The 27,774-nt window shown below is 44.4% G+C and overlaps 1 protein-coding gene across 1 annotated transcript; it reads right to left on the bottom strand.

The window, feature by feature from the left end:
• Positions 1-146: 146 nt before the first annotated feature.
• SPP2 (secreted phosphoprotein 2) lies at positions 147-27,256 on the bottom strand. The gene is made up of 8 exons (XM_043462050.1): positions 27,052-27,256; positions 26,827-26,951; positions 19,017-19,139; positions 17,808-17,915; positions 11,451-11,505; positions 10,180-10,230; positions 7,835-7,927; positions 147-257 (listed from the first exon to the last, which is right to left on the bottom strand). Exons 1-7 carry the CDS (start codon positions 27,116-27,118, stop codon positions 7,845-7,847), a joined length of 612 nt encoding a protein of 203 aa, XP_043317985.1. The 5' UTR covers positions 27,119-27,256; the 3' UTR covers positions 147-257; positions 7,835-7,844.
• Between the last annotated feature and the right edge of the window lie 518 nt (positions 27,257-27,774).

Below are 27,774 nucleotides of genomic sequence, written 5' to 3'. Positions count from 1 at the left end.
GTGGGTTGCCATTCCCTTCTCCAGGGGATCTTCCCGACCCAGGGATCAAACCTGGTTCTCTCGCACTGCAGGCTGAGTCTTTACCATCTGAGCCACCAGGAAAACAAATACATGATAGTTACTCAAAAAAAAAAAAAAAAAAGCAATGAAAGGAAAAGTAAGCCATTTATTAGGGACTGAAATTGATCAAAAGAAAATTACACAATTCATAAGGTATCTTTCTTCATTGGAACTTCCATTTCTTCCAATGCATTTTGCTGTTAAAAGAGAGAAGAAGGGGAGGGTTAGACCCTGTGGCACACATTTCACACTCTTATGGAGACACAGGACACAGATTCCTGGGCGCTGTTTGAAAAGGAATCCAAGATGGCACCAGAGACTAGAGAAACCAGGCAAAGCAGCCAGTTCCCTGAAGAAAAAAAAAGGGGCGGGGGAGGGGGGTGAGAGACACCTGCAGGGAGAAAAGGAGGTCATGGAGTCCATGGAACAGAAATATAGACCCAGGAAGGAAGGTCAAGTCTCAGAGAGGGAAGGGTCCCCGAGGAAAGGCTGCAACCAGATCCTGGACTCAGTCTGAACTAAGGAGGTGCTGGTGATGGGAGAGGGAGGGAACCAATCAAGTCAGGTCAGCAGTAGACTGGCAGAAGTCATGGCCACGTGAGGACCTGGGTCATCTGAGGTGGGACAGTTCATTCATTCATCTGTCATTCATCCAGTCAATAAATGTGTATGCACTGAGCATCCACTGAGGGTCATGGCCAAGAGGAGGGCCAAGGAGGCCACGTCTCAGGAGCCAGAGGATTTCAGGGAAGAAGGGAGTGCTCATCAGCATGAAATTCAGCTGCGAGGTTCAGCAGGAAGTGGATGGACAACGGCCAGATGGAACCAAAGGGTGGATAACAGAGCCAATGCCTGAGAGAGGTGCTGGGGACAGCAGGTGCAGACACCAGGTGGGAAGGAACAAGAGAGATTACAAGGAAGCTAAGGATAAACTGGGTGGGGAGCCCACGGTACAGTAGATCCTCGTTACTCACAGATTTGCCTCCTGGCTGGTATTTACCTGTAAAGTAAAAGTGTGAGTTTCTCAGTTGTGTCTGACACTTTGAGACCCCATGGACTGTAGCCCGCCAGGCTCCTCTGTCCATGGGATTCTCCAGGCAAGAGTTTTGGAGTGGGTAGCCATTCCCTTCTCCAGGGGATCTTCCTGACCCAGGGGTCGAACCCAGGTCTCCTGAGTTACAGGTAGATTCTTTACCTTCTGAGCCACTTTTTGAGTCATTCTAGAATGTTCAGAGTGAGAAAAATTGCACACATTCCCAGGTGAGCTCATACAAGGCCATTTGCCCGGTTTGGGCTCTCGCACTGTAAACAAGTGTCCTCTTGGGCCTATTTGGTGCCATGGTTTTTGTTTTTCTGTGACTTTTGTTGGTGATTTTGCTATTTAAAATGGCCCCCGCATACAGTCCCGAAATGCTGTCCAGTGCCCTGAGCGTGAGAAGACCGTGCTATGCCTGCTGGAGAAAATACCTCCGTGAGATGAGCTTCCTTCAGGCAGGAGTAACAGCGCCATGGCTGTGAGTCCCATATTAATAAACCAACCATATGTATTAAATAAGATGTCTTTCAACAGAAACACACATGAAAGGCGCATACAGATTACTGGACAAAATGTGACCAAAGGCTCATAGGAGCTTAACCCTGTATTTCCTACAGGAGCGATGGTTCAGTGTTCACTGATTCAGCTTTTGCAGCACCTTTGTAGCACATCACTACTGCAAGGAGTGGAACGCACTGCGCTTGGTGGGGTAGTCAGTAAGCATGTGAGGGGACGAGTGTCAGAGCAGAGGGTGAGTAAATCTAGACACATTTTCCACCTCCAGACACTGACTGGGCTCTTCCATCTTATATGGGAGTCTGGGTCCCCCGATACGTAGGTTATCTTGGAAGATCGTGACAAGAGGTTATGAATAATAAGCCTGACTCCTGAACATTGAAATCACTCAGCAGGCTCACCGCGGTGGCTCAGGTTTTTGGGTCACCCTCCATATGTGCTTCACCCAGCACATCACAAATATTTCTTAAACAAATGATCCTTGAGGTTTTGCCCCCTCGTGTTATTTTCTAAATGTGGAGATATTGACATGAGGTCGAGTATTGCAGGAAGAAAAGGAGGCACTTTGGAGACAGACACACAGACAGACATCGAGAACTAAATCTCAATTCAGCGCCAGCTCTGAGAGGAGGGGCCTCCAAGGCCTGTTTTTTCATCTACAAAATGGAGGTAATAATGATGATACTTCACTTGGACAGTTGCAGGATTTAAACAAGGCAGCATAGGTGGAAAGGTCCAAACACAAACCCAGGCACCCTTGAGAGTTCTGATCATTGGTGTAGGGCCAGGCACAAAGCGGGCATTTGATGAATATTTGTTGGACAAAAGTCAGGAGAATGATTCTTCTCACCATGCAGTTATTGACAAAAGATCCCACCGATAACTGCCTCCTCTGCTGCTCTTGGCCATATAGGGTAGGTGGTGGTGCTGGTGGGTTAGTTGCTTAGTCATGTCCATCTCTTTACACTCTCACGAATTGTAGCCCACAAGGCTCTTCTGTCCACAGGATTTCCCAGGCAAGAATACTGGAGTGGGTTGCCATTTCCTCCTCCAGGGGGTCTTCCTGACCCAGGGATTGAACCCAGGACTCTTGCATTGCAGGAGGATTCTTTTACCTCAGAGCTATCAAGGACGCCATAGGGTAGGAATTCCGCGCTAATCCACATTGCAACCTTAAGGAACACGCTTCGCTCACGCGACCATGGTTTGGGTGCAGGCAGTGTGGTTTGTAGTCTTCGGACTTACTGTCTCGTGCAGAAGTCAGAACTAGGCCAACTGTGGTGATCAAGAAAGTGTGAGCCTCTCAAACAGGTTCCTTTCAACGTGAGACCTGGGACCTGCTTTCCCCCATTCCTATTTCAAAGTAGCAAACAAGAAAAAGAATCTCAGACCTCTTTGTTGAAACACTCTCTTTCACTACCCACTCCTACATATTAAATAAATCTTCTAGCAGTCTGAAAGAATCCTAGAACAGTGGTTATTAAATAACAAAAATACTTCCTCAGCTCCTCATTTGTTCCAGAAACTAAGCCAGGCTCCAAGGATTCTGATTCTAAGATGAACCAAAGACTCTGCTTCCAGAGACCTTTCCCCACCGGAAGCATGTCATTCACAATTTGAAGAGTCATGTATTTGGTCCTGCATTGGTTCATTCCTTTCTTTCAACCTGAGGGAACTCATTGTATTAAAGACATTATTTTGAGCATTAGGAACTAGACAAAGAATATTGTTATTAGTAACAGTACAGACATTATTAATCATATTTCTTGCTACTAAACTAATAACAAGGATAACAAGGTAACACATCCTCAAGGAGCTCATGGTCTAACAGGGACAAAAGTAAAAATAATAATAATCATAAATCTTTGAAAAGCTGAGCCCGAGGGGTTGAAGGACTGTGTCATCTTCACCCCTCCTAAAGCGGCAGAGAAAGCTCGGAACCAGACTCCAGACACGGTGGACTGGCCGCCTCACTGGGCCCCCTAGGCAGACCTTATCTTAGGACTGTAGGGATCCTGCTCTGCTGAGGGTCATGGGAGTGCAGGGTTATAACTGGGAGGATAAGCAAGGTCAATGTCCAGGCCAGGACAGCAGCCTTTGCCCTTTGGTGTGTATTGCCTTTAAAGAGACATTTCTTAAGTGATCAATTTCTTTACAGAAATCAGATCATTATATATATGGCTCCCAGGTGGCACAGTGGTAAACAATCTGCCCGCCAGTGCAGGAGATGTAAGAGACCCCAGGTTTAATCCCTGCATCGGGAAGATCCCCAGGAGTAGAAAATGTCAACCCTCTCCAGGATTCTTGCCTGGAGAATTCCATGGACAGGACAGCCTGGCGGACTACAGTCCATGGGGTCGTTCAAAGAATTGGACATAACTGAGCACGCGCACACACACACACACACACACACACATATATATATATATACATCCAGTATAGTCATTATATATATATATATATAAAATATATATAATCATTATATATAATATAATAATTATATTATACAACATGTAAAATATAATATATAATCATTATATATATACATCCAGTATAATCATTAATAAATAACATACAGTCAATCCATTGAGAATTGTGTTTTCTCCCCTTGAGAATGTTCTGTAAAGCAAATGATATGATTTAAGTTTATAAAAAAAGAAATCTGATGAGTCTGTTTCTTTGTAATCAGTACTCTCTTGATCTCAGCCTGAAGCTAGTTGTTATTTTTAGGGTGAGCATAGATTCAAAAGAAAATCTACCATTTGCATCTTTCATCCTATACAGCTTCGCTGGTAAATTTCTCTTCGACTTTAGTTAAAATGTCAGTTGACCTCTTTTAAATTCCTGCGGTTAAAAATTAATCACACTAAGCTCAGCTGACTTTTTTGATAACAGAAGCTCAATATCCAAAATGAAAGATTCTGTCATCCACTCAAAAAAAAACAAAAAAAGTACTTTCTGCTGCTTTCTGGGTGCCTGGCTCTGTGTGGAGCCCTGGGAGATGCTGGCAAAAGAAATTATCTCAGCCCTTCCCTGGGGGACCCGGGGGAGTCAGATGAAACAGAGAGGAAATGGGTAATTGCAGCGCCCTGTCATGGGGACTTCAGTTCAGTTCAGTTGCTCAGTTGTGTCCGACTCTTTGCAAACCCATGGACTGCAACACACCAGGCTTCTCTGTCCATCACCAACTCCTGGAGGTTACTCAGACTCATGTCCATCGAGTCAGTGATGCCATCCAACCATCTCATCCTCTGTCGTCCCCTTCTCCTTCCACCTTCAATCTTTTCCAGCGTCAGGGTCTTTTCCAATGAGTCAGTTCTTTGCATTAGGTGGCCAAAGTATTGGAGTTTCAGCTTTAGCATCAGTCCTTCCAATGAACATTCAGGATTGATTTCCTTTAGGATGGACTGGTTGGATCTCCTTGCAGTCCAAGGGACTCTCAAGAGTCTTCTCCAACACCACAGTTTAAAAGCATCAATTCTTTGGCACTCAGCTTTCTTTATAGTACAACTCTCACATCCATACATGACTACTGGAAAAACCATAGCTTTGACTAGACAGACCTTTGTCAGCAAAGTGATGTGCTGTCTAGGTTGCTTATGAGCAAGCTATGGCTTTTCTTCCAAGGGGCAAGCATCTTTTAATTTCATGGCTGCAGTCACCATCTGCAGGGATTTTGGAGTCCAAGGAAATAAAGTCTCTCCCTGTTTCCACTGTTTCCCCATCTATTTTCCACGATGTGATGGGGCCGGATGCCATGATCTTTCTTTTTGAATGTTGAGTTTTCAGCCAGCTTTTGCACTCTCCTCTTTCACTTTCATCAAGAGGCTCTTTAGTTCCTCTTCATTTTCTGCCATAAGGGTGGTGTCATCTGTATATCTGAGGTTATTGGTATTTCTCCCGGCAATAGGGAAACCCATAAAGGGACATTACTCTGACTTGGGGAGACCCTTAAGGGGAAGTAACGCTGAGCTGAGCTGAGATGTAAGTGAGGAAGAGGAATTAGCTAGGTGGACGTTCCAGGTAGGTCTTCCCTGGTGGTTCAGACGGTAAAGAATCTGCCTGCCATGCATGAGACCCTGCTTCGATCCTTGGGTTGGAAAGATCCCCTGGAGAAGGGAATGGCAACTCACTCCAGTATTCTTGCCTGGAGAATCTCATGGACAGGAGCCTGGTGGGCTACAGTCCACGGGGTCGCAAAGAGTCGGACATGACTGAGCAACTAACACTTTCACTTCACTTTTTAATGTTCCAGATAGAGGTCTCAGCAGGTATTTCAGTGTCACAAGAGCTTCAGGGCTGGTAGCCTTGGGAGCAATGAGGCTGGAGAAGTGGGCATGGGATGGACCACAAAGGCCGTTGCAGGACGCACTAGGAATTTGGACTTTATCCTGAAAGCATACAGTGTTATGTAAACTTAAAACCCAGCCCAGGCTTCATGATTAACTTATGTGTGTCTGTGTGTGAGAATGAATGTTCACTGAGTCTATAAGTATAATTATATCCAAAAATCCCTTTGAAATGTGACTTCACCATGTTCCTTTAATACTTGTTAGCTTCTCAGTCATGTCCAGCTCTTTGTGTGATCCCACTGACTGAAGCCCAACAGGCTCCTTCATCCATGGGATTCTCCAGAGAAGAATACTGGAGTGGGTTGCCAGTCCCTTTTCCACTTGGGAGGCTTTAAAAAGACAAAACTGCCTTTGTTCCAGTCCCGGGTAACTGGGAGTTTATTAAATACATGCATGAGACTCAGTGGTGCCCATTGTGGGTTTGCAAAACCAGGGCTCAGTCTCCAGCACCAAGGCAAATGGGATGTCCTTCCTCTTGGCTCAGGGTCTGCCTCTACCTTGTCCTATAAGTGAAGGAGTGCATGGAGAGGGGTCAGAATCTCCTCTGCATTTCCAGATAAACCTGAGGGCCGCATGCAAGGTGGACAGTGTGGAATCAGGAGCTGAGGCAAGATGGCGCGATGTGAGTGGTGATGGTGATGCAATGATGCGCTAAAGCCAGAGAAAATATGTGGGCAAAATCAATAGGACCCCTGTGGATGTTGGGAGAATATGAAGGGTAAAGAAGAGTGACTGTGTAACCTATGATGGAAAAGAATCTTTAAAAAAAAAAAGACATATATGTATATAACCGAATTACTTTGCTATACATCTGAAAGTATAATAACACACACCATAAGCTGATTATACTTCAACAAAAATTTTAAAAATCAAATGACACTATAAAATTTTGAACAGGAGAAAATTCAGTGAGTGGTGATGCCTCTACTAAGACTGAAGAGGAGGATGTTTGAGTGTCAAGGGCTCAAGGATGCTTACTGCAACTGCATGCAGTGGGCAGCTGATGAAAGAGCCTGGCTCTCAGGGTACAGTGAGGTGAGCAATGTGTATTTGGAAAGCAGGCACGTGGAAGAGGTAACAGAGGAGGGAAGAACTGGGTGAAGGAGATCGCATGAACGGCCATCAGGATTTAAATGACTGATCAAGAAAAGGAAGGCAGATTAGACGTCAGAGATTTGAAGGGCCAATATCCAGTTGGCAAAAAAAACCAAAAAGTGAATGGGAGGTGGGCAGGTAACGGCCGCAGCCTTGGACCACAGTTTTGTCAAGAAGCTTAGGGCTTTCCCAGTGGCTCAGTGGGTAAAGAATCCGCCTGCAATGCAGGAGACAGAGGAGACATCATGCAGGTTCCATCCTGGGGTCGGGAAGATCCCTTGGAGGAGGAAATGGCAACCCACTCCAGTATTCCTGCCTGGGAAATCCCATGGACACAGGAGCCCGGTGGGCTATAGTCCATGGTGGGGGTCGCAAAGAGCCCGATATGACTGAATGAATAAGTACACACACATCATCATCATCAAAAATCTTATGCAACAAGGGAGGAGGGAGAGAAGGAGGCAGCTGTTAGGATGAAGAGGCTGGGTCAAAGGAAAGGGCCGTTCCGTTTGTTCGCTATTTAATTTTTGCTCTTAAAGTGGAGAAATTTGAACACATTGACATCAGCAAACAAAAGCCATGGGGAAAAGAGTGAAAAAAAGTGAAGAGACAGTTGAGGATCAGGATCCAGGAGGAGAGAAGAGAAGGTGGGAGGTGAGATGGGAGCTGATGAGCGGACTGCAGACATTTGGAGGTGCAGCGGCAACAGCTATAAGGCATTCCTTCCAGTCGCCTCTATTTCCAATTATGCATGTTTTTAGCCATGTTCCCTTACCTTGAAGTTGTCACTCAAAGCCAGGGCTTACTCTTGCTCTGGACCACGGGTTCGAGTACCTTCTATTTCCAAGAGGAAAGTTTCTTCTCATCTCTGAAGACAGAAAGGGAATATACGGGCTCTGTCATTCACATCTAGACCTCAGACAATGCAAGACTGAGTGACTATGCGTTAATGAGAAGGACTGTGACCAGCACCACCTGCGCCCCTACTGCCAAGAGGCTCCCCAGGAACACGACAACCTCATCTTCCTTGTCAAGGCTCCCTCACTCTCGTCCCCGTGGTGTTACAGCTGAATGTGTCTCCGTAAGCCCTCGAGGAACTGTCACATTGATCCCTCAGTCCTCTGTGGGAGCTGCCCGGGGCCTGTCACACGCATTTGTTGAATTAAATTGAATTGTCATATTCAAAGCAGTCTCTGAGATGGCTGCACATCCGAGTCAATGATGGCCCCAAAGCCCAAAATGATTTTAGAATTCAGCTCTGGGATTATCTTCCGAGGAATATAAAAAGGATCTGTCACATTAATTTATATCCACATATATACGTATATGTCCCAAATGACATCTTCCCAGTGTGGTAGCCAGCCCCCAAGATGGACACATGGTGATATTCACAGTCTTGAGTATTCTCCCACATTGGACCAGGGTCAGTGTGTGTGGTTAGTAAACTATGCAGAAGTGATTCTATATCACTTGCAAAATCAGGAAATAAAAGACTGTGTGTCTCTTGGATTCTCTGTTGCTCATTCAGTCCTCTCTCTCCCTCTCTTTCTCATCATGTTCTCTGGCAGAAATCAGTTTTCATGCGTTGAGGACACTCAGAAAGCCCTGTGGAAAGGCCTGTATGCTGAGAAACCAAAGCCCTCAGTCCAATAGCCCCCAAGAACTGAGCCCTGCCAACCACCACATGAGTAACCTTGGCAGTGGGTCCCTCAGGCCCAGTCAAGCCTTCAGATGAGGTCTCAACCATGGTCAATAATTTCCCTGCCACCTTCAAGACACTCTGAGCCAGAAACACCCAGCTAAGCTACAGCTGGGTTCCTGACCCAGAAACTATCAGACAAGAAACATTTGCTGTTTTAAGCTGCTAGGCTGTATGGTCATTTGACACACCGCAATAGATGGACATGAATTTGAGCAAAAACTCCAGGAGTTGGTGGAGGACAGAGGAGCCCAGCGTGTTGCAGTCCATGGTGTCACAAGGAGCTGGACACGACTTAGCAACTGAACGACAATAGATGACAAATGCACCCAAATTGGTTATTAATCTAATTAACTGAGTTTATTTCCAAAGTTAAATCCAAGAGCACAAGCTTTCCACCACCACAGGGACTCAAAAGAATGGGCCCTAGACTCTGCAGGTAATTCCAAAAACAAGTGTTCAAAACTGTTCTCAGTGGTGGTCACGTTGTTAGAATAACTGTATTTCTTTCAAAATGGCACACCAAAGGAGGTCTAAACTTAGGCACTTCTTGTAAGCAAGCCTCATATTGTAAGCTTTAGTACTTCAGATAAATTGGGAGTAAGCTGAAGAATGGTCAGACGTTGAGTTCAATAAAACATTAATACCTGTGTTATTGTAATAGAGAACTCTGATCAGAGAGTAAATTTCACAATTTTTCTGGAAAGTGGCCTGGAAAAAACAGAAACCAGAGTCTGACAGATCTGTCTCTAGGTCCTGTGTCTGCCACTGCCCACCTGAATTAAAGTTCTACATCGGCCGTGAAGCCTTGAAGACGCTACAGAAGCTCACTAAGCCTCGGTTTGCTCATCTGCAAAATGGGAAGGAACATAGTGTTCCTGTCAAGGTGGTTGTGAAGCTGAAGGAGAAAACTGTCAAACATTTAGTAGAGGGTGAGTGTTTTGTGTCACAACAAACATCATGAGTTGTTACTTCTTCTGTGTAAACAGATAATACTCCTGGTTTATAGAGCCATCATGATGGTTAAATGAGAAAACCTATTATAAAAGGGAGAAACTAAATAACTGATGGCTCTGTCTGCTTGCTGAAAAGTAAAGTTGAAGGTGGAGGGTAAAGAGGAATTCATAAGAGCTTGGGATTTTTAGAAAATGTTGCAGCCTGGGACAGGAGGGAGGTCAGTGCTAATTTTCTCAGCCAGATTTGATACTTTGAATCCTGATAAATTTCAAGTGAGTTTTAATGCTTCAAAGTCAGCTTTTCAGTGATGTGCAAAACAAGTTTATGCAGGACAGTTCTTCTCATTTTCCTTTAAAATATTTTGCATTTCAGGGGTTTATCTCCTATGACATGGCTTCAGTGCATTCTGGCTTGATCAGAAGAGGATGTGTTGGTATCTGGCAGAAGAAAACGGGACCACTTACCGCGTGATCGTTCATAAAGCGGTTCACCTCTGGATCTGTCAGGAGTGAGACCTGTAACACAGTAATAGTCATAAGGCAATTATGACTGCCCGCTTCTGGTTCTATGGTTTTATTATTGATGCCACAAATACACCTTTCCTGCAAGGAAGCAGTGAAAGATCACCAAGGGGTTTCACTGCCATCAGCTCCAATAGGGAAAATCCTCTCATTTACCTATTTTATCAATAAGTAAAAATGGTTTCTGCTTCCCTGATGGCTCAGTGGTAAAGAATCTGCCTGCAATGCAAGAGATGCAATGCAAGGAGATCTAGGAGGCTCTGGGTAGATCCCTGGGTCAGGAAGTTCCCCTGGAGGAAGAAATAGCAGCCCACCCCAGTATTCTTGCCTGGAAAATTCCATGGACAGAGTTACCTGGCAGGTTACAGTTCATGGGGTCACAAAGAGTTGGACGCAACTGAGCTCACATGCAAAAATGCTTCCTAAGCCAAAGAACACTAACCTGACCCGACTTCAAGTGATAGACTGCTTATGAAGGGGAAACGGAGAGCCCTCCCTCTCCCAAGCAAGATTCTAGAAGGGATGGTCAGCTCTGGTGACCTGGCTGGAGGGTTACAGCCCCAACCAGCTGGATGAGGACTAGTCCAGATCTTTCCACATGTGCACTGTTGCATGTGTGTGTGTGCTCAGTCGTGTCCAACTCTTTGTGACTCCACGTAGTGCAGCCCACCAGGCACCTCTGCCCATGGGATTGTCCAGGCAAGAACACTGGAGTGGGTTGCCATTTCCTCCTCCAAGGGATCTTCCCAACCCAAGGACTGAACCTGCATTTCTTGCATCTCCCATATTGGCAGGCGGATTCTTTACCACTAAGCCACCTGGGAAGCTCATGTGTCATTGCATACCTGAGTCCTAAAACTGGTTTTGCACCCAGGAAGGAACAAGCATGTTCAAGTTGGGAGACCATCTTAGGGTGAAAACCAGCAACTGTCCTGCCTAACCAGCAGAGATGTCAGAGCTGTGAAATGGAAGTATGTCTGGAAAGTCTCTGCATAAATGAAAAGAGTTGCCTAAATGAAGAGTTGTGTCATTTTTGCCTACTGTTAAGAAAGGAGCAAAAGCAAATGTTTATTGTCCATAAATTCTGTCATTGTACAAAGCTTATATAGAGCTATTTCCAGTTTTAAATCACTCCTTGATAGAGAGCTTCAATATGAAGTTAATTCATGAAAAAATATTTAAAAGATCTTAATATTAAAAAGGTCTCAACTTACCAAGCAGGTAACTGTTTCTTGATGTAGAGGATCCCAGGATATCCCCAAAAAACATCTAATTCAGGCATCGGTGTATGTCAGCACATGAAAGAGAAAAAGGAAAGACACTACAAAATATGCAACCATTAACTGGAAGACTCATACAACTTTTTAATGAAATAAGGCAATAAGCTTTATCAGATAACTTTAATTAATGTATGGTTTTGAACGTACTGGTGTTTAGTCACTGAGTCGTATCTGACCCTTTGTGACCCCATGAACTGTAGCCTGCCAGGCTCCTCTGTCCATGGGATTTCCCAGGCAAGAACACTGGACTGGGTTGCCATTTCCTTATCCAGGAGGATCTTCCCATCCAGGGGTTGAACCCATGTCTCCTGCACTGAGAGTGCTGAGTCTTAACCACCCTGGACCACCAGGAAAGTCGGATGAACCATTGGGCTTGTGAAGCAAACTCAGGGATAAATATCAAGGCCTGACCCCTCTCCCTACCTAACTTGACTGAACTCTACCCCAGACCTCCTGCATCAGCAGCAGGTTCTTTACCCTTGAGCCACCAGGGAAGCCATGTGTGTCCAAAAAAGTACACGGGGAAGAACAACTTACATGACGTTTAAATCATCTAAAAAGATTTCCACTAGACTCAAAATGAGTCCCAGATGTGGGCCAGAAAGAAGGAATTTCATTACATGGACTTGCAGACAAACTGTGTTCAGGTCAAATTTTGGAGTTTTCTTTCTATGAAGTCCTCATATGTGTTAAATAGGAAAGTTGTGCACAAGAAGTCTTCATGAAGCCACCAAAAGTCCAGTGAAGTGAAAGTTGCTCAGTCGAGTCCGACTCTTTGCGACCCCGTGGACTGTAGTCCATGGAATTCTCCAGGCCAGAATACTGGAATGGGTAGCCTTTCCCTTCTCCAGGGGATCTTCCCAACCCAGGGATCGAACCCAGGTTTCCCGCATTGCAGGCGGATTCTTTACCAGCTGAGCCACCAGGAAAGCCCACGAAAGCCCAGAGTCACAAAGTAAGGCAGCTGTTTGGCTCAAAACCTTTCTTGCAGGTGTCTGGGCCACCTATCTATCACCATCTCCATCCTTAGCAGCCAGTAAGCCTGCTGGCCTTTGTCAGCGTGACTGGTCTAGGAGGAGGCACAGTTCAGTGGGGGAAAGAATAACTTTTCAATAAATGGTGCTGAGGCAACTGGATATCCACATGCAAAAGGATGAAGCTGGATCCTTTCCTAATCAAAGCGGGCCATGAAACTCAATGAAAGACTCAGACGAACAACAAGAGAAAAAAATAGATCAATTTGACTTCATTAAACTTTAAAACTTTAGTTCTTCAAAGGGTACCATCAAGAAAGAAAAAAACCTTACAGATGGGAGAAAACATTTGCAATTTTCTTGGAACTTATATACAAAATATACAAAGAACTCTTCCTGCTCAACAACAAGAAGACAAATAACCCAATTTAAAATTGAAAAAGGATTCAAGTAGACATTTCTCCAAAAAAGATATACAAGTAGATGATCATTACTTATTAGTGAAGTGAAGCCGCTCAGTCGTGTTCGACTATTTGCAGCCCCATGGACTGTAGCCCACCAGGCTCCTCCATCCATGGAATTTTCCAGGCAAGAGTACTGGAGTAGGTGGCCATTTCCTTCTCCAGAGTATTACTCATTAGGATAATGCAAATCAATATCTTAATGAGAAACCACTTCACATCCACTAGAATGACTCAAATAAAAAGACAGACAATAATGAGTGTTGATAAGGATGTACTAAATTGGAACTCTCATATGTTGCTGGTGGAAATATAACATGATATAACTATTATGGAAAACTACTTGGCAGTTTCTCAAAAATTAACACACAAAGTTAGTTTATGCTCCAGGAATTCCACTTGTAGGTGAATATCCAAGATAGATAAAAATACATGCCCGCACAAAAACTTGTACATGAATGCTCACAGCATCATTATTTAAAACAGCGAAAGAGTAGAAACAACCCCAATTTTGATCAACTAACGAATGGATAAATCAAATGTGGTTTATCCATACAATGCATTGCTATTCCACCACAGAAAAAGTACTGATACATTCTACAACATGTATGAACCTCCAAACATGCTGAGATAAACCAGTCACAAAAGAACACATATTGCATGCTTCTGTTCATATTAAATGGCCAGAAAAGTAACTTCATAGACAAAGAAAATATCAATAGATTAGTGGTTACTGAGTGTTGGAAAGAATAGGGTAAGAGGAAGGGGTATTGGAGTTTCTTTTGGGGATGATAAAATGTTCAGGATTTAGATAGCAGTGACAGTTGTACAACATTTGAATATACTCAAAACCACTGGGTGAATTGTACACATTAAATGGATGAATTGTATGGTCTGTGAATTATACTTCAGTAACAGCACTATTTCTTTTTAATGAGACACATGACCCAAGCCAGGCCAATGGCAGTGATGCCAAGAAGTTAGAGAGAAAGGCTCAGTTTGGCGGATATGAATCTGGAGTGGCTTGTAGTCTTGCATCCTGCTGCAAGGAGAAAACTCATGAGCAGTAAGAGAAGGGGAGAAGGAAAAGATGAATGTGGCATCGGTAGTGTTGACGGTCCCTAAACTGAGTCATCCGCAAGCACAACTCCTCCCATTCGCTCTGGGAATGTGAGCCAAGGCATTCCCTCATTTTGGCTTGGACCACTTCTACGTAAAGTTCTATCATTTGAAATGGAAGAGAGTAAACAAATGAAATACTTGTAACTCTCCTCCCCCGAGTTCAGAATTCCTGTTCATTCTTTTTCAGTTTCTCCTTTTGGACTGTTTTGGGCCTCAAGGCTAAACTCTTTCAAACTTCATCCTACCCACTCCAAATCAGACAGATTTGCCCAGTCAAGTCCATTCACCAAGCTACAGATGTTAGCATTGCAATCATGTGGTTGACTGACGTGCCATATAGAAATTGTTTACCCTTTACATACTTCTCTTACAAATTTAAAAAATATAAAAATACATAAATATATTTAAATATAGACATAATATTAAAATATTTTAAAATAATTAAAACTACCCATAATTTAAATATTTATTTGGTTAAGAGAGAATATTATCAATTTTAGAAATTTATTTCTTCAAACCTTTTAACAAAGCTTTTGAACTTATTATAATTATGTGGTGAAAAACCCAAGTTTTCTATATTAGAGACACTTTCTTTTACTTTATTCTTGTCAGATATTTTCCATTTGAGCTAAGTCTTATTTTACAATAATTGGGACTTTTTGGTCTTATTCTCTATTTTTGGCTTCCATCTTTCTTTACATTATATTCCTTTCTCTGGAAATTCTTTTACTATCTACATATGTTTTTCAAGCGGTCTTTATATTCATTACTCTGAGGGTTTTTTTTTTTTTTCAGTTTTCTTTTATTTCCTACTTCCAACAATGATTTATTTGTTCTTTGTCTAAATTCATCCCATTCGATTTTCTTTCGTGTTTGTAGTACCATCATTTATTTCACTGAAAATGGTTAACAGCTGTCATCTAATTTTTCTTCCTGTTTCATATAAGAAATCTATTTTAGAGTTTCCAGGAATTACTTTAAACCTCCATCTGCTTTCTCCTCTTTCTTTCAAATTGCAGAATCATTTAATTTAAGGAATTTTTTATTTGCTCATACTTTTTTACAGTTTCCCAATCTTTGAGGGAAAGCAACCTGGGAGTTTATTTTAAAAATTGTGTTTGTTTCAGGGACTAACTTTCTATCAGAGTCTTCACTCAAAAGTTGGGATTGGAAGAAAAGTGAGTAGCTTTCAGTCTGCGATGAGAAAGTTGTGACAGGTTTGTGGGCTGTGCAAGCAATCAGAATCAACTTCCCAAACTGGAGATGGAAGAGGGATTAAACTGGGGCCCACTTGTCAATTTCTATGGTGTTAAAGGTCTCAGGAGAACCGGCATCCCTGTCTCAGGACGTTCACCTCTAACTCCCAGCTCTCCTTAGCATCCGCTCTCACCTGCCCTGCCAGCCTCCCATCGCTCCATTCTTACCTAGCTCCAATCTGTTCTCCATCTATTCTGTCACCTCCCTACTTAGAATTCTCGAGTAGCCCCAAGCCAAGGATCCTGACAAGACCCACGAGGTCCACCGTGGCCAGGCTCGGGTCCTCTCCAGCCCCACCTTCTGCCTCTTTCTCACATTCTGCTCCTAGTTACAATGGATTTCTGTCCATTTCCACCCATCAGCTTAGCTTCTCTCATGCTCAGGAACTCCGTCATGCTCTCCCTGGGCTTGAAATCTCTCCCTCCCGCCCCTCCACACCCCTTGCACTTCATCCTGAGGTCACCCACTCTCTAGTTTCCCTGGAAACCTGCTCTGCCCCACGTGCTCCCATCCTCCCTCTGTGTTCCCAAAAGCCTGCCTGGTAGTCAGGGTAGCCCCTGCTTAACGGACACCCAGACTGGTCTACAGACCCCACAAGGGTCAGGGCTGTGCTTTTGTTGCTCCTGGCTGTCTCCTGGCTTCCCCCACATAAACCACAAAGTCAACACAAAATGTTTGTGACGTGACGCTTGGTCCTTGTCACTTCTGGCTTAGCTTGGCCCGGCGTGCACCAGCGGGTCAGCTGTGAGGCTCACGTCACTTCCTGAATTCCTTCCTGGAGTCAGACAGGAGGCCCTGGGTGCCTGAACTAGCACCAGGGAGACACGATGTGGGGGAAATCACCCGGAAATCACCCAGAGATTGACCCCCAAACATCGCCAGTGAGAACAAGATCGGTCAACAAGGTTATGCTCAACGGAACATTTTTGCAGAATTCTCCTTATAACACTAAAACCACCCCTGTGGTGTTGGAGAAGACTCTTGAGAGTCCCTTGGACTACAAGGAGATCCAACCAGTCCATCCAAAAAGACATCAGTCCTGAATATTCATTGGAAGGACTGATGCTGAAGCCAAAACTCCAATACTCTGGCCACCTGATGCAAAGAGCTGACTCATTTGAAAAGACCCTGATGCTGGGAAAGGTTGAAGGTGGGTGAAGAGGACGACAGAGGATGAGATGGTTGGATGACATCACTGACTCAATGGACATTAATTTGAGCAAGCTCCAGGAGCTGCAGACGAATAGGGAAGACTAGCGTGCTGCAGTCCATGGGGTTGCAAAGAGTCCGACACAACTGAGCAACTGAACTGAACTGAACTGTAACAGGAGTTCCTCGGTCATGAGTGTCACTCCTATCTAACTCTAAAACGGACTTCCATATTAAATATGTAAGGCCCGGGTCTTCCTGGCAGTCCAGTGGCTAAGACTCCATGCTCCCAATGCAGGAGTCATGGGTTCATTCTCTGGTCTGAGAATTAAGATCCCACATGCCAAATTGTGAGGCAATGAAAAAATAAATAAACAAATATGTAGGGCCTGTGTATGTTCATAATAGAGAAACATTACTTTTATGTGTAATTCTTGAAGTTGAAATCATTTACTCCTCTCATGTAATTTTCACTACAGATTTAAACCTTGAAAAAATGAATAAAAGTATAGGTAGAGAAAGACGTTGTTCAGATTTGGCTTTGTAATGGTAGAAACATCTTTAAATAGCAGTGAAGGATAGATTATCCCATTATGAATAAGCAAACATATAACAGTTATGCTTTTATCCCAAGCTAGAGTATAGAGATTTCCTTCTCATATCATATTCCTCGTATCATATTACATGTATCATATTGGCAAAATTTCTTCCTCAGTTTTATTGTATGTGTTTAATTATTGACTAAACTTCTACCCAGTATCAAACATTGTCCTAGACAATAAAACAAATATTCCCTGCCCTCATGAGACACATACTTCAGTAAGAAATATAATTCCAAGTCAGAATTTTACATGTTACTGATTTCTCAGTATTATTGCAGATGATTATCAATGCAATTGAGGGAAAAAGATGTGTCCTGTCATTTACTGAGCATCTATTATGTGCTAGACTCTGGACCGTGAACTTACTTGGTTTCCTCAACATCCTATTGGGTGGTCTTTATTACCGGCATTTAACAGATGGAGAAGCCTCAGATCATGGAGATTAAATATCCTGAACTAGATTGCAGAGCTAGTAAATGAACACTCATCTATCAAAAATGCCCCCCTTTATTCCACTAAACCAGAGAGGCAGTGAACTGCATGCTTAAATCTAGAACTTTTGCTCATTGTTTTCTTAAGCTCATGTTCAAAATCTTATAGAGATGGGATTGGAAGAAGTAAGGGATAATGAACACGAGTTTGCAGGTTCAGACACTTGCCCAGGCACCTAGGTGATGGTCCAGTGACTCTATCACACCTTGAGGGATGCCAAGCCCCTGTGCATACCTCTTCACTGCTGCTGGACCCGGAGCTGGAGGACCAGTGGCAGCGAACCCACACATCCTGAGCGCGCTCAGCAGACATCCGCACGGTGCTTCTGCAAACCGCTATGGGCTGGAAAAGGAGAAACAGTGAGTTCTTTGCCCAGCAGCTCGTGTAAATGTTAGGACCTCCCCACGAAATCAGGCAACATCATAGCGCTTGGCACAATGGTGCAAACAGAAAGGAAAAATTCAGTCATTTCATTTTTCCAAAACAAAAACTTCTCAAAACCTAAGCAGAAGCAAACAATGACTGAGACATCTCTTAAGCATTTGCTACATTACAAGTCCCCTGGAAAGCAAACATCCCCTTCCTGAGCACTGAGCTGGTTACCTTGCATGGTTTCCCATGAGAACAAGAATTGGGAAGATCCCCAAAGGCCTCTGCTCTGCTCTCCCTTGGTCTCAGATTTCCTTCAGATGCTAGTGACACTCAGGTTTGGGGTGTTTGTGAAACAATCACGGAGAAAATTTCCATGGAACAACAAAGCAAAGGGTCTTCTTTTCAGAACTGATATTGCTATGTAGCAAAACAGACGTCATCACACCAGTGAAATAACAAAACGCTGACACCCTTGGAACAACACCTCGGAGAGTGAGTCTGGGGTGCTCGTGCTAGCCTGTGCAGGTGGGCTCCTACCCCTGGGGATAACCAAGCGTGGGGCCATGTGCTGGTCACCAGAGAAACAGGACTGACCAGGCTACAGTCCTGACCCCTGTGGAGTGCAAGCTGGTGGGGGAGACGGATTTTTGCATGACAGTCAACTACAAAACATGCACCTCGCCCCAGAGACACAACTGGCATTTTGAATTCATTTAAGATAGAATGCGAAATGTCTCAGGGATTTTTCTTTGCTATTGGCCTCTTTGTATTCACTTTGCCTGGCACCATGATTATGCCCATTTTAAAGAACAGAAAACTGAGGCAACAGGGGTTAAATGATTTGCCATGATTATTCAGGATGGCAGACTCCAGAGCTTAAGTCCTTGACCACAGAGTCACACCGCCCTCACCCAGGGAACAGCGTGGACACAGTTAATGGTGCCTAGAAGGGTGGCCGGACACCAGACATGGCCAAGATCTCAGTGTGACTTTGAATTGCTCTGGGTGATGGAGGAAGGCAGAGCTCCCTTGCATTTGTTTCCGGGCTGGTGGCCTTTGCCCCACACTCACCACTTGGTAGCCCCTCTGGAAGTCACAGGTGGCGGGGTCTGCCTCAGATTCCTTCCTGCATGTCGTCTCTTGAATCCTGAACTCTAGGTCCATGGTCAAGCTGTCCTCGTCCAGGGCGTTGACCTTCACAAAAACAAAGTGGCAGCTTGCTACAGATGTGTTTCTGAAGGTCACATGCTAGAAATGTTTCTCCCTGCACAAGAAAAAAGGTGCCAGAATCTCCCACCACTAAAGCTTTCAATTGTCATGGCGATCGCCCAGTTCTGACCCTCATCCTGAAGACCAGGGGAGGAAGCGCTCTACGAAGGTTCATAGGACTTCACTGAGACCACAGAACCAGGACGTGGGTGTCCTGACTCCAAGCTTCTTCTGATGACTTCCCTTTACCGTGGAGCCTCATTATTTACCAATTCCATACTTGCAAATTTCCTAAAATGTATATCCAACCCCAAGTCAGTCCTGGGTACTGTCACAGCCGCTCATGGACATACGCTAGGCTGCAAAGAACTTGAGTGGGCCGATGCACACACTCCTGCCCAGGGACAGACAAGGTGATGCTCCCCTCCTTGTCCTGGCTCCCAGACTGTACACAAGTCATTTTTATGGTCCATTTTGTGGCATGCTTTTCTCATTTTTGTGCTTTTCCTTGGTGACCTTGCTATTGAAATTGGCCCCCAAGCCTACTGCTGACAAGCTGTCTAGTTTCCCGAGTGCAGGAAGAATGTGATGTGCCTGCCGGAGAAAATACGTGTGTTAACTGAGCTCTGTTCAGGCCTGAGCTATAGTGCTGTTACAGTGTGCATGCGCGTGCGAGCGTGTATGTGTGTGTGTGAGCACACACACCTGTGCTCAGTCGTGTCCGACTCTCTGTGATTCCATGGACTGTAGCCCACCAGGCTCCTCTGTCCATGGGATTTCCCAGGCAAGAATACTGGAGTGGGTTGCCATTTCCTCCTCCAGGGGATCTTCCCGACTCAGGAACTGAACCTGCGGCTCTTGCATCTCCTGCATTAGCAGGCAGATTCTTTACCACTGGCGCCACCTGGATAGCCCCTACAGACCACTTACAGATGGAGAATAAAGGGATGCTTTGCTTTGGTGACAGGCAACAGGCTCCAAGCTTGGGATGGGGCTGGGGCTCCTCGTGTCTCTTTCTGACACAGAATGAGGAAGGCTGATACAAGCAGAGTTCTCTGAAAACAAGCAGGACTAAAAACTCACTCTTGCCATTATTTCCCACCTTGTTTATTGATAATTTTTAAATGTTAGATACTAAATATGAATCTCATTAAACAAGTAAAACCTCGTCTATCAGCTGGAGCGCATTGTTCAGGTTCTGTGCCCCCTGTTCCCCCACCCGCCCCCTGCTCCCACCATCATCCCCTCCTCCATTATGCTTCCGCAATTTTCCTTAGAGCAATCTGATGAAAGCAAACTGGCAGGACAAAGGCATAGTTTAAAAGATGCAAATGTGGGGGGTTTGAATACTGATCATTTTGTTGAACTGTGAGATTATTTTGCAACCTTTTTTGCATCTCTAAGCACAACTCCAGAATATGGAGAAAAGTCTAATAGCTCTGCTTTTTCATTTGAATTCACTTTCAGCCAATTTCTTCTCTGTGTTTTTTGAAAAAGGTAAGACAACCCAAATATTCAACAATAAGAAATCAACTGGAGAAAATCCCAAACCCAGCATTATGGCTGAAATAAAAATGCAGTACTCTATAATCAGTGTTACAGTGTGGTTCTGTTTTTCTTTAAAAATGTATTTTATACCCACATATGAAGAAAAAAAGATTCAAAAAACATCCGGCCACGTGTCTGTAGTGGGTGTCTCAGAGGACTGAATAGTAGATGTTACTTCTAGTTTTTTCCTTCTTGTTGAGTCTTGTGACTCTTTATACTAAGTATATTCTGATTTTTTTATTCTTCAAAAAGAAATAAAAATATATAAGCCATAAAAGGCCCATAACAATTCCTTTGGAGATTATAATGTTTAATGTTTTATGTCCACTTAGCTGGGCCACAGCATCCAGATCTGTGGTCAAATATTAGTCTGGAAGTTTCTGTGAAGGTGTTTTTGGATGAAATTAAAGTGGTGGGCTTTGAGAAAAGCAGATTACTCTTCTTCCTGTGGGTGGGCCTCGTCCAATCAATTGAAGGCCCAAATAGAACAAAGACTGACCTTTTCCCCAGCAGGAAGGAATTCTGCCAGCAGATGGCCTTCAGACTTCACCTGCAGTGTCAGTTCTTCCCTGGGTCCCCAGCCTGCTAGCCCCCCCTGCAGACTTTGGCTGCACCAACCCTCCACAACTGTGTGGGCCAATTCTTTAAAATCAATCTCCCTGCCCATCTGTCTCTCGCTCTCAGTTCTGTTTCTCTGGAGAAGCCCAACTAACATGGAGGTCACTTGGGTTTTTCAAACTAAGCCCTTAAGATTGAACAAAGAGTAAATCTCGGGTATAGCTGCCTAGAATAACGTATGAAGACAAAAAGCAAAAAATGCAAAGAAAAGGAAAGGTAAAAGTGGACAAGAAGGGGCGCAGACACAGAAAGGGTCCCAAAGCTTCTGTGGCTTTGCCCCGAATGTCCCGGAATCCATCCACTCCCCATCCTCCTGGGGCCAAGAGGCTCAGTGCCACCATTGGTCATTGCCCACTTCCCACAGTCACTGTCTGGGCCTCCTCCCTCAGAGATCTTTAGAGGTCTTCTCTCACTTTATTTAAAGCTCCACCCCTACTCCCTGCAGCGGGTAGTTCCACAGCTGGAGGTTCTCCTACCTGAGACTAAGCTCAAATATGGCATCTCTGTGGATACGTCTGCCCATCTGACAGCTGCCCCAGCCCAGACCCATCCCCCCATCCCCCTGTTTTATTTTCTCTACAGGACTCTCCACTTTCTGAGACTTCCTTCACTTTTTTATGTAATTTCACCCCATTCTCCTCCATCTCCTTCTTCCCTCTCCCCGCCCTTTCTCTTCCTCTCTCTGCAATGGGCTCTGAGCTCCACGGAAGTGTCAACTACAAATTGGCACTTGCCATCTACCTGTGGACTGTAGCCCACCAGGCTCCTTTGTCCATGGGATTCTCCAGGCAAGAATACCGGAGTGAGTTGCCATGCCCTTCACCAGGGGATCTTCCCGACCCAAGGATTGAACCCGTCTCTTAAGTCTCCTGCATTGGCAGGCAGGTTTTTTACCACTAGCACCACCTGGGAAGGCTGTTATCTACCTCTACAAAGATTAAATCAAGTGCTGCTGCAGCTGTTGACCTTCAACATGTCTTGAAGGAGTTCAGGGTGGAGAGCAGAAAGGAGGCACTCTGTACTCAGGACAAAACTGGCAGGACATGTCTTCAGAGAGTTAGATAGTCTTAGGAGCTGATTTTATGAGCCCAATTCTTGTATCTCCTCTATCTAGAAAAGCACTAAAATCTTTCATGGTGATGACTGTTTCTCCTGACTAGCAGAAACTTCCTGAGACCAGCAGAAACTTTCTAAAAAGTAAATGTGCTTGACTGCATGTATTCCCCCTTTACCAAAATCACATATATACTGTCCTTCCCTGCTATCTCTTTGGAGCTTTTTCTCAAAGCTTTCGAGGTACTGTCTCCAGGGTTGCAGTCCTCTTTTTGCCCCAAATAAAACTTAACTCACAACTGTCATGTTGTGCATCTTTTTAAGTCAACACAAGCACAATCTGGTCCAGCCTCTGTCTTCCTCGTCCCCTGCACAGGGTCCATGTCTACCTTGTCTTTCTCTGCTTGTGTCCACTGAGGGAACAGTCTGAATGAACCTGGTGTTGAGGAGCAAGGAAATCTTCATGACTGAAGTCCCATTTCCCCACATTTCCCTATCCTTTTCTAAACTTGGAGCCCAAGGGATAAGTTATTCAAAATCAATTGTAACAGTATTTAATCCAGGTCTGCTGGGAAAACCCAATGGTTCTTAACCCTGACTACACATCAGAATGACCAGGAAACATGTGAGAATGTGAGCCCCACCCTCAGAGACTGGAACTTAATGAGTTACCCTCCCTTTTGGACGTCAAGTATATTTCTTTCTTTTTTTATTTAGATTCTTTGCCCATATAGGCCATTGCCAAGAGGCATCAGGAATATTTCAGTCTCTCAGGTGATGCTGGCGTTTAGGCAGATCAAGAATCACTGGGCTTTCCAGATACTTGTTTTTAAGCCACACCATGTGGCAAGCAGGATTAGTACCCCCACCAGGGACTGAACCAGTGCCCCATGCATTGAGGGTGTGGAGTCTTAACCACTGGACCACCAGGGAAAACTCATGAACCATTGGACTTATGAAGCAAACTCAGGGATAAATATCGAGGCCTGACCCCTCTCCCTAAGTCCACTGAACTCTACCCCAAACCTCCCACATATACACAAACATGACAAAACCACTTATTTCCTTTGGACATATTCCTAGAAATGAAACTATGAGATCAAAAGTTATATTTGCTATTTTTAATGTTTAACATGTTTATAAATATGCTTAATACATATTTCCAAATTGCTTCCCACTTATTTCCTTTGGACGTAGTCCTAGAAATGAAACTATGAGATCAAAACTTATATTTGCTATTTTTAATGCTTAACGTGTTTATAAACATTCTTAACGCATATTTCCAAGTTGCTTCCCAAAGATAATCTTACCAAGTTACCCTCTCTCTAGCAATGTTTGAGATTTCCCTTTTTCTCTTCTCCTTCCTTTTCACCTTGGTATTTTAATTCTGATTTTGTTGGCTGTTAGAGAGGTGACGCATTTTCTCCAATGCTTCGGGTGCATTTGTATTCCTCCTTTTGTGAATTGTTTTGTTTGGCACCATCAGTGCAAGGGATCCATTCCTTCATCTCTTTCCTGAGCTCTTTGCTTGACTCTGAGCGGATCTCCTGGGTCTACTGTTGTGGGGGAAGGGGGGCACTGGTATATTTGAGGCCATCTTTAGGTCATTTGTAGAAGGCATGACTAACACATACTCCTTTCCCTATTTGGAACCAGACATGCAGATGACACCACCCTTATGGCAGAAAGTGAAGAAGAACTAAAGAGCCTCTTGATGGAAGTGAAAGAGGAGAGTGAAAAAGTTGGCTTAAGGCTCAACATTCAGAAAACTAAGATCATGGCATCTGGTCCCATCACTTCATGGCAAATAGATGGGGAAACAGTGGAAACAGTGGCAGACTTTTTGCGGGGGGAGCTCCAAAATCACTGCAGATAGTTACTGCAGTCATGAAATTAAAAGACACTTACTCCTTGGAGGAAAAGTTATGACCAACCTAGATAGAATATTAAAAAGCAGAGACATTCCTTTGTCAACAAAGGTCCATCTAGTCAAGGCTATGGTTTTTCCAGTAGTCATGTATGAATGTGAGAGTTGGACTATAAAGAAAGCTGAGTTCCAAATAACTGATGCTTTTGAACTGTGGTGTTGGAGAGGACACTTGAGAGTCCCTTGGACTGCAAGGAGATCCAGCCAGTCTATCCTAAAGGAGATCAGTCCTGGGTGTTCATTGGAAGGACTGATGCTGAAGCTGAAACTCTAATACTTTGTCTGTGAAGAACTGACTCATTGGAAAAGACCCTGATGCTGGGAAAGATTGAAGGTGGGAAGAGAAAGGGACAACAGTGGATGAGATGGTTGGATGGCATCACCGACTCAATGGACATGAGTTTGAGTAAACTCTGGAAGTTGGTGATGGACAGGGAGGGCTGGCATGCTGCAGTCCATGGCGTCACAAAGAGTCAGACACAACTGAATGACTGAACTGAACTGAACACATACAATAAGAAGCAAAATGTGAACCACTTCTAAAAAGAAAGAAGCATCACCAGGACAGATCAAAAGGGGAGAGTTTTCCTTCCATTGGCAGAAGAGGGAAGTTTTCATGGCAGAGACATGGTGATGGAACTTGGCCAGTGAATTTGAATAAAGAGAAAAGACTGGAAAGAAACAAAATTAGGCAGAATTCCAGAGAGAAGGCAGCCTACCGGAAGTGGAGGGGCATCTCCTACTTGTGCTCTCATTAAGGATCCCACACATAGGTGTGTTTATTTGCAGGTGCCCGTATGTTTGGGCTCAGATGTCTGATACCAAGATGGCCCCATGTTCTGGAATGTGCTCTGGATGATGACACCTCATGCTAGCTCCTCTCCACTGGCCAAATTTCTGTGGTATCAGTAACTGGTTCTCTCGGGAGCTGTCCTCAGGCTCTTATTCACTTAATTAACTACTAACTTTCTTCTGTAGCAAGCACTAGGTAAATTACAAGTGAATCTAGACTGTCGATTTGCAAGCTTGGCAAAAGGACACTGATACCCACTCCCCAACACATGGATTTCATTAAATGCGAAAGATGGAAGCCAATACACCAGTGTGGGAGGGAGAGGTTTTTTATTCCGTCCAATACCCTTCCAGAAGGCACTCTCCCTCTGGCTTGGCAGCTGACCACATATGTCTTCCAGGGTCTCCGCACTGCGACAGCCAGGCCAAGTGACTGACCGTGTCTACAGCAGCCCAGTTCTGGGCAGGGTGCCTTGCTAAAGCATCATCTTCGTGACCTATGACCCAATTAGAAAAGACAACTGGGGACAATTCGATACATTTCCTGGGAATATGGAATGAGAAACTGAGCCATTTTCTGAAGAAGCAGGGTCAAGATGAATGTATTGATATTTCATTTGGAGACTGGAGCTATGGAGCCAGCAGCTGTGTGCCCTTCACAGCACTATGGTGGTACCCAGGGCTTCCCAAATAGCTCAGTGGTAAAGAATCTGCCTGCAATGCAGGAGACACAAGAGATGCTGGTTCTATCCCTAGTTTGGGAAGATCCCCTGGAGGAGGAAATGGCAAACCACTCCAGTATTCTTGCCTGAAAAATCCTATGGACAGAGGTATCTGGTGGGCTATAGTCCAAAGAGTCACAACATGACTGAGCACAGATGCATACAAGGTGGTACCCCAGAGGGATGGGAGAGGCGTGCATGAACGTGGAGAGGAAGCAGTGGCCCTCTGACCTCTGTGAGGAAGCAGGCATTGCTTGGACCCCTGGTCACATCTCCTTGGTTCCCACTTTCCCAGGTGGCCTGGCTGTAAGGAGTTCTCACTCTTAGGACCTGGAACCTTGTAGAAGCTCCCCACCTCTCATCTTAATCTTAACTCTGCTGGAGGATATTTCTATTCCCCCTTGCAGAAGACAATATGCGAGTGGTGAAATCACCCGGGACCCAGCGAGGGAAGAGATGACTGCTGTCTAGTTTCTCATTTCCTTTGAAGGATAATTCTGTGTTTGTTTCTTTGCCAATCATGGTCTTAGTCATTGGAAGCCCATGAAAATTCATCTTTTCCCCATTTCCCCAAGCTAACAGGAAACAGACGATTACCAAATTGACAAAGGAAAGTGGATTTCTTTGGCTCAAAAGCCAGAATTTATTTCCTATAAGTATTAGGAGCAGGACTGCTGAACTTGAAAAGGCCTCATTTCTAATAAACAAGCAGGTTTTAATAAACGTCTCAGAAAGAACCATGGGGACTTTCGGTCTAGAAGCACAGGGTAACATCTGGAAACAGGAAATGAGGCCAGAGGGAAGAAAACTGCAAGAAGAATCAGGCATCCGAGGTAGCTTCGAGAGCTTTATGACAATTGTAATTAAATCCTTTCTGTCTCAAAAAAAGAATGTGAAAGAGAGGAGTAGCTGTTATCTTTTTAAACTGGAAAAATTTTAACATGTACCCCCAAAAAACGACAAGAGGAAAAAAAAAACAGAATAGTATAGAGAAGAGGTAACAGGCACTTACTCTTTTAATTGAGCTTCTGAACGCCCGAAACAGATAGGGGCTCAGTGACTGGGAATTCACTTTTGCCACAGAGGCGCTGAGAGCCTCCTTCAGGGAAGCCGGGTCATAGTCATACACCGGGAAACCTGGGCACACAAGCACACACGGACCCAGTGAGTCAGGAAGCAGGGTCCAGACGGGGCTCCATCATCAAGGGCAGGCAGCCCCGGTCCCCAAGCTCCGTACCTGTACAGGTCCAGTGATTCATTCCAAGGACAAATATCACCAACATCTTCATCGCCATCTTCTCCATTCTGGGAAGAACAATTTCAGTGCAGAGACAGGGAGATTGTCTCCGTGCCTTTGAGGTTGACCAGTTGTCCTGAAAGCAGCTGTTTATCAGTGTGACCTGGCTTGGTCTCTCCAACTGGAGCAGACGGCGGCTTCAACAGAGACACCAATTGATCCTGGGATCAATATTTACTTCTGGCTTTTCCAACGGACAAGGTCCAGTTGGAGGCCACTTTTGAAGTTTGGACCTCAACATGGGACTTCAGCCCACAGCAAAAGCCATCAAGAGGCGGGGACTCCACATGCACTTTTTGTTTTTCTCTATTTTAATTTCACCCAGATGGACTGTCTATTTCTCTTTATTTCATTTCATTTTTAGAGGGAGAGATGTAATCTTACTTTCAACCAAATGGTTAATTTTTTTAAATTTATTTATTTGTAATTGAAGGATAATTGCTTTACAATATTGTGTTGGTTTCTGCCATACATCACTGTGGATCAGCTGTAGGTATACATATGTCCCCTCCCTCTTGAAACTCCCTCCCACTTCCCATTCCTTCCCATACCTCCAGGTTGTTACAGAGCCCCAATTTGTGTTCCCTGGGGTCATACAGCAAATTCCCATTGGCTGTCTATTTTACATATGGTGGTATATACGTTTCCATTCTACTCTCCCCA

Source organism: Cervus canadensis, chromosome 2 (assembly GCF_019320065.1).
Source record: "Cervus canadensis isolate Bull #8, Minnesota chromosome 2, ASM1932006v1, whole genome shotgun sequence".
NCBI lineage: Eukaryota > Metazoa > Chordata > Mammalia > Artiodactyla > Cervidae > Cervus > Cervus canadensis.
This window is presented reverse-complemented; position numbering and strand designations above follow the sequence as displayed.